Genomic DNA, 13,705 nt, shown 5'->3' on the forward strand with positions numbered 1-13,705 from the left:
GACCTTGTGCCTTTTACTGCCTCATTACCCATCGGTGCAGGTAGTTACGAGACACCAGAAAAGAACCTATTAATTAAAGTTTATCAGCCATGAGAGACTAAAGAGACTTGTTGGGGTGCATGCACTGAGGCCAAGCAGAGTTTTGGACTGAGGCCTGTTTGGCCAGAGCCACAGGCACTGGGTGTGCAGCTGTGGGGTGCCAGGGGCTGGGGAAGCAGGGAATGCCCAGCCTCAGGGTAATGCTGCTCTGGCTGTGGCTACTCCTGGTGTTGTGACCATGCTGCTGCCATGTAATGTGCTGCTTATTTCTCTGCCCACCTCATCCCACTCCCCACTTGGCTGCCAGGCAGGGATATGCTTTGGCTGGGGTCTCCCCCTGGTTGCAGATGCTGAGCTGGAGGAAAGCCCTGTTCCTTCAATCTCCAAATGTCTTGTCTATTTGGACACATGTCCTTCCTCCTCACCTGGCATCACTGCAGACACAGGATGCTTAGGGTGTCTCCCTAAGAAAAGCATTTTCACCAGCTCTGGTGGTCCTCTGGTGGCCCCTTCCTCAGTCCTCCTGTTGGTTCCTGCTCAGGGGGCTCCCACCTCCACACACCAACTTGCCCACAGGTGTTTTGGGGCAAAGATGATGTCTCACACTACTGGTGGTGCACAGGAAAGTTCAGATACCACACAATGATGGTCACCTCTGTGGTTGTATTGACTGAGCTTCTATATTTATTTTTCCTTTCTGTCCCCTGAGAAAGGACACATGTCCTAACTGAAACAATGGAACATCTGATGCTTTGGGTACATCCCCACAAACTGGTGAGGACAGAAATCTGCCCCACTTTGATTTGGTGTTGTTGCAGGGCTTTGAGGTGCACGGACAAAAATGTGCAGACCAAAGGACCAATGCCTTGCCATTGGCACTGCCCACGGTGAGAAGGGGAAAGGTGCTGCCCAAGGCCTGTGTGAGCCCCTGGTGTGTGGGTTCAGTTGTGGGGCTGGGACTGTGGTGGTACTGTAGCACAACAGCAGGATCAGAGAGGCTGCTCCTGCACTGAGAAGCACAGCCCCCCTGTTTAACCCTTCTGAGGCAGGTCTGAACTGAGGGTCAACCCTGAGTTATAGGACAGAGAACATCTTCCATGAACCCATAAAAGAAGGTGTCTGCTCTCTTTGTCCTTGTGCACATGCATCGTTTGGAGGTGATTTTCAGTTTTATTCTCTTTTTTCATTTGTTCATTAGCCTGTTTCCATCTGTTTTCCTCCTATCTTCACTGTGGATCTGGGTGGCTGTCACCCTGCCCAGGCGGTCCTCAGGCACAGGCTGCTGGGCAGAATCTGCTCTATTTTGGTGTCAGTTCCCACCAATGTTTGGGGCTCACTTTGCCCGCTGTGAGTTTGGAGAAAAGACACCCGGTATTTCATCCCTACATCGGCTGGAGCCTGACATTTATTTCTCAGCCTCGTGTGATATCTCACCTCTCTGCAAAACAAGCCTTCCTCCCTACTGGAGAGCACTGGGAGGAGGAAGAGGAGGAGCTGACAGCCCTACTTCAGATTTCCCCTGCTGCTCTGCCAGCTGCCTGCTCCTTGTGTGACGTGACACTCACGCTTTGCTGCTCCAACCCACAGTTGGATGCTTGCCCCGTGCATGAGAGCAAGTCACTCTATGGAGGAACTTCAGCCCTGTAGGTGGGAATTTGGCCTGGCTCTGCCTCCAGCACGTGGACTTCCCACATGTCTGTGGGCAACCACAGGTCCTCCAGAACAAGAGCAGTGAGTTGTACCACCACAGGGCAAGTGGGGAATTGTAACTGGAGCAGGGGGGGAAATGGCACCTGAGGTGCCAGAGTTACTTCCCATGGGGAACATGCAGTTTTGCCAGAAAATGCTCCTGATTCAGACAAGTCCAGCCAGGAAGGCAGGAGAAGAAGTCTGCAGAAAGAGCAGAGCAAAGCTTCTCCTCCCTCTGCCCCAGTGCTAGCTACTGCAGCTCTTTTGAATAGTCCCTCTTGGCCAAAGAGGTACCAGAATTTTACTGTTGGCTGCTGAGGAGCAAAGCTTTGCTTACATAGTATCTGGCACAAAGAAAATTTTCCTTTTTAGAAAGTGTCCAAATCTTGAGTTCCTGCATTGCTTCATTGAACAGATGCTCACTGACTGTGAGTTTTTGTCTGAAAACAGCAGAGTTGGGGTGATAGCAGGGTCAGGGGAGCTTTGCTGGGGGAAAGAATGCTCTTTTCCCTTCCAGCTGATCTTTTGCCCCAGTATAGCACTGGGGCAAGGTGCAGGGAGACAGGCCTCACCTGGAGCAGCTTTGCTTTGTGCATGTTGGTGGTGGCAGGAGCATGAGCTGGGCCGGTTAGCTGGGGACACGTGGTGGCTGTGACCAGAGCGATGCAGCCCAGTGCCAGGGAAGGAAGTCAGCGAGAAGGACAGAGTGTGAACAAAATCCCTCTCCGGAAAGGCGCCCCGTTCATCAGTCAGCAGGGCCGACTCAGCAGAGAGGGAGGGAAGGGGAAGCAGAGAGGGGCTGAGGTGGTGTGTGGGGGCTTGGGGGAGGATCCGGTGCAGGGCTTCCTGTGAGTGGAAGCAGATGGAGAGCAGGAGCTGTGCTGTGCCATACTGCACCATACCATGCTTACCTTGTCCTGCACACAGCCTTTGCTCTGTTCCCAAAGCCATGGCACGCTGTGGCAGTGCTGGCTCTGGCACTGATGCTGCTCTGCAGGGATTGAGCATCTGCAGCCCTCACAAGGCAAAACCAGGCTCCAAGAGGGGCTTTCCCACATGCCCAAGGGTGGAGGGAAGAGGTCAGGCTGCGAGATGCCCTGGTGTGGATAGCACTTTCCAGGGTGAACGTGGCTTCCCCACGAGGTAGGGAGAGCCCTGGATGCAGGATGCAACTGAGAGCAGCAGTGGTGTCACGGTGCAGAAAGAGGTAGAGGGGCCTGAAAATGAAGCAGCCACCAGTGATAAGGAGAAGGCCCTCAGTGCAGCCTGGCCCCTTTCAGAGCCATGCACTGCAAGATCAAGGCAAAGAAAACTGCTGGGAAATGTGATTCTCTGGGAATAGACAAGGTGTGACTGGCTGTGGGATCCTGCTTCCTCTCACCGCATCCCATCAATCCCCCTCTGTTTATTTTAATATCCTGCTGCCAACTTGCTTGAAAAAAGCTGCAACCATCTTGAAAAAACAAAGCCAGAGCTGCTGCATGCCTTTTTAATTACATTAATGCTCTCCCTGTGCAAGGGTACAATTGGGTGTGCGGGAGAAAGCGGGAGCTGCTTGGAGGGCTGAGGAGATAAAGCATCACAGGGGTTGGAGGTGGGGAAGGAGGGACTCAGAAGAGAGGAGACACTCCATGCTCTGGAGACATCTCCCTCACACTCTGGGATTTGCCAGAGACACAAACCATCTGTGTGTCGGTTAGCAGAGATTTAATGGCCAAACCCAGCACCAAGTTCAGGGCTGGGGAGAGCAAAACACAGGAGAGAGCCACGGCAGGGCACACGCTCCCTTGGGGAGGGAAAGGGCAAGGCCAGCAATGGGGTGTATCAGTCTGGCAAGCACAGAGTGATAGAGAATTTTTGCAGGGAAAGCTGATGGCTTTGATGATTTTGCAGGCTGGGAATGGCTCTGTGCATCCCTTTGCCTGTCCTGGATGCCATGGGTGGCTCTCAGCATCGGCATCCCAAGATGCCAGGCATCAATGTGAGCAGTGGGTCCCCAGCTGAGCCAGTGCAGGGAGTCCCCAAAGCTCCCAGCAATTCAGGCTGGTGAAGGGGCTGGATGGCCACGAATGCTGGCCAGCAGTGCTGCCAGCAGCAGGAGTGTCCCCAGCCCCGCGCCACGGTGCTTTCGGAGTGAGCAGTGGTTCCTTTTCCTGTTGTACTCACGGAGGGCCATGGACAGGATGCATCTGCAGGAATCCCACAGCCCCAACCTGCACAGATCGTACTTTTCCTTTCTTCCCCTCCACCCCCTGGTGTTGTTTGCTAACAGGTCACCAGGCAGCACGTGAAGGGAGGCAGGGGGTTATTTCTGCTGCCGTCCTGCTCCCCCCAGCCCCGGTGGTGGGGCACAGCATTGGCCAAGAGACTTCTGCCACCCTGGCACTTATTTAGTGGTTCAAGCAGAGGAACCATGCCAGTTTTAAGACCTAATGCAGTGCCTGTTGCAGCCAGCCTGGGAGCTGGCCATGCCAGACTTTTGGGGATTACCTTTCTGCTTGCTGCCCCAGAGCACAGACAGGATGAGAGGGTTTGCTGTCCCCAGCCAGCCCTATGCAAGCCATTATCTTCTGCTTTTTTGGGCTGAGCACTGTGGGGGGGACAGGCACCCCCAGCCGCTCCCTGGGACGATGGACAGGGAAGCTGTGGCCATCTGGGGAGCAGTGTTTGCACTGGGATAAGCGTGTCCGGCATTAATAGGAAACGCAGCTTAGCAGACAGATTCCTTCCCCCGCCTCCTTTCTTTAATAAACCTTGTTACATTTTGAAGGGATTTTACAAAAAATGTGGTCATTTATTTTCACAGCCCCGGGGCACATTTTTTCTCTGTGACATCTGACGTCCCCTCCTTTGGGAAAGGGGAGGTTGGGGGCGCAAGGCGGGGTGTCCTCCATTGTCCTCCATGGTGGCCGAGCGCCACGCAACCCAGGGACCACAGCGACCCGTGTGTTGAGTGACAAGGGATGGCTGCTGCTGCTGCTGCTGTTGAGGGGGCAATGTTTGTAGGACAGGCCGTGGCAGCGGGACACACACACAGGACTGGCCCTGGGCTGAGGCTCCTTTGCGTGGGCAAGGGGAGGCGGAGATGGCGGGGAGACGGCTGTCACCCTGCTGTTGCCATGGGGGCAGCCATGGGGACAGCACCTCAGAGGCGCGCAGGCGGGAAGGAAGTGGAGAACAATTGGGGGGACGAGGCCGGCAGGCCGGGCTGGCAGCGCTGGCGGTGCCGCTCCGCACGTCCCTCACCGCCCTGTCCCACAGCAGCCTCTCCTGCTGGCACCGCGGCTTCTCCACCAGCCTGGATCTCCACGCCACCCCTGTGGCTGAGAAGCTGGTGGACCTTTGTTGTCTCCTAGGTCAGGGTTCCCCATGGAGAAACATTCCTAGAATCACTGGATGATTAAAGTTGGAAAAGACTTCTAAAATCATCAGGTCCAGCCATTTACCCGGCACCAGTGTGTTCATCACTAAATCATGTCTCCAAGGGCCACATCCACGTGTCTTTTGAACATTGCCAGGGATAGTGGCTCTACCACTACCCTGTTCCAATGCCTGACCGCCTTTTCGGTGTAGAAATTTTTCCTAATATTCAATATTAACCCCCCGCTCAAGGCAACCTAAGACCATTTCCTCTTATCCAGAGGCTCTCAAACTGTAGTCCTCAGGTCACAGCTCTAGAGTACAGGTGTTAGAGCTGCTTGTGAAACACGTGGAGACACCACAACCCTGAGACCTCTCCAACCCTGCCAGATCTCTCTGATACCTGGATTTGAATGTTACAAGGGAAGCAAACAGACATACACAGCACACAGTTGCAAAAAAAACCCTCATGTTTTTGTAGAAAGTCAAGCTAGCAGCATATTTTTGCATTCTTTTCTTCCTTAGCATTTAGCACCTACCTGAGTCACAGCCTCACATTCCATAACATTTTTTCCCCCTCTCTATTTCTAGTTAGTTTGCTTGTTTTTGCAGTCAACAAGACTTCTTTTGCATTATCTCACATCTCCAGAAGCTGGAGTTTTAAGATAAAGATCATGAAGTAATGACAGTTGGCAACACTGTGCTGATGAAAAACAACAGTAGTCTCTGAGGGTAACCGGTACTTCGAGATGTTTTGTCCATGAGGAGCTCACTTAGGGTGCATGTCTGGCATGCCAAAAATGCAAAGACACAAAAAGTGGGACTCTCCCTGAAAAAAGCTGGAAGAAGAGCACGATAATGTTTAACTGCCTGTCCCTGAGCCTGGGTAATTTCACTCCTGGAAAGCCTGTCCATTGGTACAGGGAAGGGGGCTGCTGCAATCCACTAAGGGTGGTCCTAGTCAGGTGACTGCACATGAGAGTGCACCACAGGAGAAGGGCATTCCATGAATGCCTCCGGAGAGCATCCCAGTACAAACTCATTTGTGGTATCTAGGCATCCCTGATTTGTCCTCCTGATTACAGAAAGCTACATGTGTATGGAAAAATCTTGTGCCAGACTCGCTCTGGTTAGCAGAGGGGACCATTGTAGAGCCCTAGTCCAAGCAAGCCCGATATCAGTCACCTGGTAAGGAATGGCTACAGTTGAAATCCCCAGTTTCTGGTGTTCCATTTTTTTCTGGTCCTCATCTGTGCTAGGCTGTCTATCAAAGCCCAGGGGCTGTCTGGTCCTGGCCCAAGAGCTGAAGAGCTGCTCACTGGAGCCACGAGGGCTGCAGGCAAATCTCTTGTGTCCCACTGAACCAGCACCAGCTCCTTTGTAGGAGCAGACCCCAAGGAGATGTTGGCTTCTGAAGCCTTTGCATCTCTTTGGGCTAGGATACCTGCTGCCCACAGTGCTGGGCCCAGGCTTGTGGATCTCTGCATCATCCCCTCTCTCCTTTCTCTCCACAGATCTGGTGAGCAGCTATTCTATGACCCCTCCTACTCTGAGCATCACCAAGGAGGAGCACGTCATCAACGCCAAGGACACGCTGACCATCACCTGCAGGTAGGCACCAGCAAGTGTGGCTTTGTCTGCTCTCACCTGGTGAGGGTTGGAGGACCAGACAAGGAGAGCCCACCAGGGACACCTTGGCTGCAGTACTCCAGCAAATTAGCATGCCTTACTACATCCCCCAAGTGTGAATTAATCTAATTAATTGAAAAAGAAGCAAAAGACATCTCAGAGGATTCTGTGATAACCTCTACTCTAGTCTTTCAGAGAAGAAGAAAGAGAAACATTTTGTGTGATTTGATAGCTTTGCTGTAAGCTCTTCAGTGAAATTGGTCTTCCTGACTGTCCTTGTCTTTCTCTGACATTCCTTATTCCCACCTCATTGGGGTCACTGAGATTGAAGTTCTGGTTTATAAATCTAGTGGGACATTTGGGGGACACTGAGAAATACTCATGGGAGAAGGCAAGGCTGCAATTAGTGGTGGCTCTGAGAGGCCTCCAACTTTTCCAGGAAGATGGGATTTAATGCTCTCCCTTTATATATGTGGGTGAAAAGAAGCCCCAGCCAGGCCAGGTGGGTAACTGTGAGAGGAGCTGGAGAATCTCTGGTTGTTTTGAACACTGTGGCTCTGAGAAGGTGGTGTGTCCCAACTGATTTCTGTGTGCTGGGACACTTGACTGTGCGTGTTTTCTGAACTGTCTCTTGTCTCAGAAAGCATAAAAAAAAGTAAAAACAAAACAAAACCAAAAAATAAACCACACCAAAATAAAAAAAACCCATAAACAAGTGGGAGAATTGCCCAAGGTCAATTTTCCTGGAGTTTCCCTTCAGCAGCTGAAAACAGATCCATGCTTGGGATCTGAGTGCTGGGTCCAGTGGGGATCTAAATTCAGCATGGGCCTCAAATGGGTGTTTCTCAGTGTTATATATAACCACAGAGTAATTACTGCAAACACTTGGCTGGCATTGTGTTCATGTCTTGTCACAAACATATTTAACTTTTCCTGGAACAGATGGCATTGCTTTTCCTTTGTGAATCAGTTCATAACCAAGGGAGAAGGGCAGAGGAAAGGTTGTTGATATTAATTACTGAACTGCTTTCACTTGGTCTGGGAATCTGAGTGGTTGTGGGCTTGTTTTCATCTGGTGTCTTGAGGAGCCGTCATGAGTGCTGAGATGTAGGAAATGTGTGAGGTGGAGATCTGTCCATGACTGTCTGGGGGGGGCTGTGGTCAGCCACTGTGGGAGCATAGAGGAAGAGAAGGGAGTTTGGGGATTCCAGTGCTCTGCCATGGAACTTTTCTCCACAGAGGGATGTGGGAACTGACACTCTCTATTAAACCTTGAAGAGGTGAGATTCGGTGAGGATATTCTGAATGAGCTTAGAATCAGGGCAGACCCTTTCTCAACAGGAGTCCAGAAAGGGACACAGAAAGCACTTTCAAGACTGTTGCCTATAGATTGAGCCAAGTTTAAAGGACATACTGAAGTTAGAGGTGTGGTAAAAGAGTCTTCAGCAGCTGTGAAAGACTGAACTGGCCAGCTGAAGAGCACAGGACCATCTGCAAACAGCATTAGAGCCCATGTACCCTCTGCCCATATTGTTCTTTAGCTGCTCTTTGCCTCTGCATCCTGGTGTCCCAGATGTGCTCCTTGGGGCTGTGCAGTGTCCTTCACACCATCTGCAGATAGATAAGTCTCAGTATCTCCTGCATGGCTCAGAGCATTCCCCTTTTCTTTCTGAGCTCTCAGTTCTGTGTTTATCTGTCTTGAGGAGAGGACTTTGACTGCAGGACACTTATTAATTTGAATGAAGTCTAAATCTTTCCTGGTTCCTGGATCTCTAATTACACCCAGCTGCTTCTCCAACCTCTTCTCTGGACCATGGCCCACCCTGGGAAGACCTGGCTTGTGTTAATGGGAGCTGAAGGGAAAAACATGCAGACCACCAAGAGAACAGGCAAAGGAGAGGGTGGTGGGGCAGGGTAGGGCAGAAACAAATACAAAATCAAATCCAGGATTCAGGGATTTCCTGCTGAGCATCGTGTTGGAGGTGACTTCAGTTTGACCTTGGTCTTCCCTTGAGAGCAATGTCCTCTGGCTGCTCTTCGAGCTGCCCTGGAGCCAGGAGTACAGGCTTGCTTGAAGCAGTGCTTCAGCAGAAAGATGAGCTCAAAACCCCCGTGTGAGACTCCCTGGAGACCTTTCAAGCTTCACCCACTGAGCGTGAGAGCCATGCAGCCAACTGTGCTCTCAGGCTCCCTCGCAGCAGCCTGGATCTCAGTCCTCCCCAGCTCTGCTGCCCTGCTCCTGCTCCACAGCCCACCAAGCCTCATCAGTGACCAGAGCTCGTGCCAGGCTGTGGGACAAGCAATGCCTCTGGAGCTGGGCATGCTCAACAGATACACAAAGGCACAGCACACACACACCAGATGCTGCGGCTCTGCTTTTGCAAATGCCATCACATGCAGTCCTGTTCCCTTGTTACCCAGCACAAGGCACCCTTGAGAAGCCCAGACAGAGCAGGAGACCAGTGGAGGAGCATTTCCCAAAATAGAGATTGTGCCAGGGCTGGCTGAGAGCCCCAGGGATGTTTTGATCCAAGCATGTGGCAAAACAGGGGGAAGGGGCTGATGCCCAAATGGACAGTGCAGCTTTTATTAGCTCCCATTCCTAGAAGGAAGGAAAGAATATTGTGAATCTCTGCATTCATGTCCTCAGCAGTCTGCGTGGGGGGAAAGCAGAGAGCTTGTACTGTTCCAACCCATGAGCATTGGAGCAAATCCCACAAGAGCCAGCTGCACAACAGCAGAAACCTCTGGAGGTATCATCCCATCCCATCCCATCCCATCCCATCCCATCCCATCCCATCCCATCCCATCCCATCCCATCCCATCCCATCCCATCCCATCCCATCCCATCCCATCCCATCCCATCCTGCAGGTGCTTGGCACACAGGTGGGGAGAAAACCAATAAAAAGAAGGGGAAGGATGTCCTTTGCTGCCCAGTGACCTGTTCCCAGAGCTGACTTGCAGATGTGCAAACCCATCTGTGGCAGAGAGGAAATATTTGACCCTGGAGCCCTCTTGGCTCCCGTGGAGGAAATGAGCACTGTGGCAGGGCTGAAGGAGCCTGAGGGTAATGTAAAGCCCTACAACCAGTGCTCTGGAACAGTGTCCAGGAGCACACAACACCTGCTGCTCTCTCCTGCTCATGTATGGCTGCTGTGAACATCCTCCATGGTGCTGAGGGGAATCTGGTTTATCCCAGCAAAGCCACAAAGCCCCAACCAGCTTTGGCCATCATCCCACACACGGGAGTTTCAAAGAGGATTGAAGAAGAGGGGTGCCAATTGCAACATCTCCCTAGAAGAGCATCTATCCTGAAAAGATTGAGGGAAAACAGCTGTGGAGAAGACTACAGTGCATTTTTTTCCAGCTGGCATCAGCAGGCTCCATTGCCAAGAGGCACATTATCACCGAGCTGAAAGAAAACAACTTGGGAATAAATCTTGGAAGGTGACAGATAGAAGAGAGGGAACTGTCCAAAACTGCTGCTTTTGTGGACTCTTCTCCAAATGCAGGAGGTAGATTCAGAAATAAATCCAGGTGAGTCTGGCCTGCCCTCATTCCTGCATTCTTCTGGTCTTCTTAACACATCAGTGACTAACTTGGACTCACAGTATTGCCCCCACCTTCTGTGTCCCCACCAAACTTCTGGACATATGAAAGGAAATGAAAGCACATCTGAAGGGAATGCCTGGGTTGAGCTGCCCACGGGCTGGTTGGCACGCCTGTGTGCACTGGCCCATTCATGTTTATATAAATATGTGTCACTCAGCTGCTGCAGGCCTTGATGGGTAATGGAACAAGCGGATCTGATAACGTGTGAGAATCCCAGTAGGTAAACAAACAGAAAGCGGAAACACTGGAGACTTTCACAATTACCCTCCTACAAGTGGAGTGCCAAAAATGCCTGGTCTGAAGCTCCCAGCTCTGGGCTGAAAGCAGGGACAGCCCCATGGTCTGTGCCAGTGCAATGGGGCTGTGGACACAGCAGCAACACCTATGGCAGAGGCCACCAGGTGTTCCTGGTTTAGTGATCAGTTTCACTGTTATTTTCTGTGTCATGAATAGGATGGGAAAAACTCAAAATTCAGTTCTTATTTTTATTGAAGTGTTCATGAGACTCTGGTACCTGGGAGAAGTTTGCCTCTTCTTCATGAACACAAGCTACCAAAGCTGTACTTACAGTCAGTCTTGCCTCAGGCACTGATGGCGTTTTTAGTGAAAACAGAAGCTTGAGCTGGGTAAGAGGGGGTGTGTGGCTGTCCCCAGGGGTTTTTCACTGCCTCCAGAGCCCTTGTGCTTGGTAACATGGGAAGAGTGCAGCACACTCTCTCCAAACTCATCTGCAGTGAGCTGGAAGACAGCAAAGTCTGCTCTATCCAGGGAAGATAAATCAGCTGAAGACAAACACAAAAGGGCAGGTTTTTCCCCTGTGCTTGGACAGAAATCCTCATTGCATCTGAGCCATTGTGCCCTCCAATGGCACCTTATCTCTCTTCCTCCTTTCTGTCCCTCACTGTCTAGTGATGGTCACAGTCTGCCTGTGCTTAAAAGTATCTGCCCATGGAGCTGCCCTGGCAGAGGAGCTGTGTGTGCCAACAGATCTATTCCCAACTTGCATAATAGATGAACCCAGTTTCCCCTCACAGAGCTGATGGTGATGACAAAAGGCCATTTTTACCCCACAGCTGTCTCTTATGATGGCTTCTTTCCCCCCCCCACCCCCCCCCGTTTCTTTTTTTTTTTTCCACGTACTTAAGTGACTTTCAGCTATTTGGCAAACTTTCAAGTGGGGGCTAGGCCTTCCTCTGAAAGGGGCTCTGATTTCACAGAAGGAAACTTCCAGTGTGGAATAAAAGCTTGTTTTGTTTTTAGTAAACAAGTGCAGTTATAACAAGCTACGGTGGCACGTGTGTGCACATGCAAGCTCCCGCTCTGGAGATCCTCAGCTATATATAAATACACACGTGCGTGTTCTGTCTGGGGCTTTCTTGAGTTCCTGGACTTTTCTGTCTGTCTTTGGGCTGCTGGTGAACAGTCTTTGTGGCCATGCCATCAGAGAGGTGTCTGCAGCTCAGTGTCTCTGCAGAGGTGGGAAGGGGTGGCAGCCCCAGGCCAGCTGGGGTTTTGAGGGGCTGCAGGGTGCTGTGCAGAGCAAGGGGAACCCCCTCCCACAGTAACCAGGGAGGAAACAGCTGGCAGCTGGCCAGAAGGCAGTCAGCTGAGCCTCCTCTTGTTTTCCCCTTGCTGTCTTTTATCCCTGACTCCCTCCTGCTTTTCTCTTTCTCGCTTTCTTTCCAGTCTGCTCTCCTTCCCCCATTCTTCTTCCCACTCCATTCATCACACAATGAGCCTCAGCTAGCAGTTACATTGAGCCAAGGGAAATCATCACATCCATGTGTTTCCCTAATAGCTCTGGACCCTTTTAATAATGAGAGGGAATAGAAAATAAATGGAACCTTTCCCTCAGGGTCCTGTGTGTTTCCCTGTCCTGGCATTCATACCAATAGGACAGTGCCATGGGACAGAGGGGCTTGCTTGTGAGTGGGCTGATATCTTACAGCCTCACATGGCCAGAGAGGTGGCCTGGGGAAGGGGATGAGCCTTTGCTTGCCCAGCACTTAGGGAATCTGGTTGCCATTTCCTTGTGCCTGTTTTTTCCTGTGGAGGATGGCCATTCCTCCATGCCTCAGCCCCAGACTGGTGTCTGGCTGGGCCACATGCAGGTGTGGAGGGAGTCACACAGAGCGATAAAACCCCTGCGTTCACCATGCTCAGCCCAAAGCTAACGCTGCTTTTTGCCCACGTCTAGAGGCCAGCACCCTTTGGAGTGGTCGTGGCCAGGGGGCAAGGTGGATCCTGCTGGGAAGGAGGAGACTGAGTTGGTGGCCTCAGCAGCCCCCAGCAGCGGCTGGGCAATCCAAGAAGAAGACTGCGAGGGGACCGGCACGAAGCCGTACTGCAAAGTGCTGGTGCTGACAGAGGCGCAGGCCAACCACACGGGTTACTACCGCTGCTACTACAAGTACATTGATGCCAAAGTCGAGGGCACCACAGCAGTCAGCACCTACGTGTTTGTGAGAGGTAAGAGCTGTGCACCTGCAGGCTGGAGGCCTCGAGGCAGCCAATGCACCAACATAATATCTGAAAGATGAAATATCTCAGTGTGCCTCCCAGGGCAGAGCGTGGCTGCTGCAGCCTCGGGGAGGGGGCCAAGGGCTGGTTCCCTGGAAGTGCAGGGGACCAATATCCATCCATGGGATTCAATTATGTCCCGTCCCGGGGGCATCACTCCAGCCGGGCTGGAATGCAGGAATTCAAGGAGTGAGAACTCCTCAGAGACGCTCCATCACTAAAAAAAGCACAGGAGTTATCTTCTGAGCAGCCTGGGGCTCCCTGAGGTGCTGGTGGTGGGGGTGGCAGTGTTTTATAAAGCTGACACTGACAGGGAGAGGATGAGTGGTACAGCCACTCCGTGTGCAGCCTATTCCCAGACCTGCTGGCCTGAGTTGCTCCGCAGTGATAGATCCAGATGCTCCTCTCCACACTGTGCAGGGGCTGCCCATGCAGGCAGGGTTATGAGGTGTATTTTAGCAGAGGAGAGATGATCACCAGGCTTAGGGCTGGAACCTCAGCTTAGGGAGTGGCTGTGGGGTCAATACTCAGCATCTCTGTGTCCCAGAGGTTCCTCCTCCATTGTCTCCCCCACTGCTCGCAGCAGGCTCCAGCAAGATAAATGAACTCTGTCCCCTGGAAACAGTTGGCTGAGCTATTTCTCTTTCCACCCCCATTTATTAGTTGGTGCAGTTGTCATGAGCCAGGCAGGTCATGACATATAAGATGCATTTTTCAGAAGTCCCAGGGCAAAGCCAATTTTGCCTCTGCAACTATGCAGAGAAAAATGCAGGGGCAAATCAGAAAAGCTGGACAGCTGTTGGAGAGGAATTGAAGCCTGTTTGGGCAATTGCTTCCTCTTTCCATGGGCTATGC

General features: G+C 51.9%; 1 protein-coding gene across 1 annotated transcript in view; it reads left to right on the forward strand.

Annotated features, from left to right (window-relative positions):
• Window positions 1-13,705, forward strand: part of FLT4 (fms related receptor tyrosine kinase 4) — a 57,596-nt gene that overhangs the window by 14,642 nt on the left and 29,249 nt on the right. Inside the window, exons 2-3 of the mRNA XM_021552182.3 lie at window positions 6,603-6,699; window positions 12,528-12,799. Coding sequence (XP_021407857.1) covers window positions 6,603-6,699; window positions 12,528-12,799 — 369 coding nt within the window. The remainder of the gene's footprint in view (window positions 1-6,602; window positions 6,700-12,527; window positions 12,800-13,705) is intronic.

Source organism: Lonchura striata, chromosome 15, assembly GCF_046129695.1.
Source record: "Lonchura striata isolate bLonStr1 chromosome 15, bLonStr1.mat, whole genome shotgun sequence".
Classification (NCBI taxonomy): domain Eukaryota; kingdom Metazoa; phylum Chordata; class Aves; order Passeriformes; family Estrildidae; genus Lonchura; species Lonchura striata.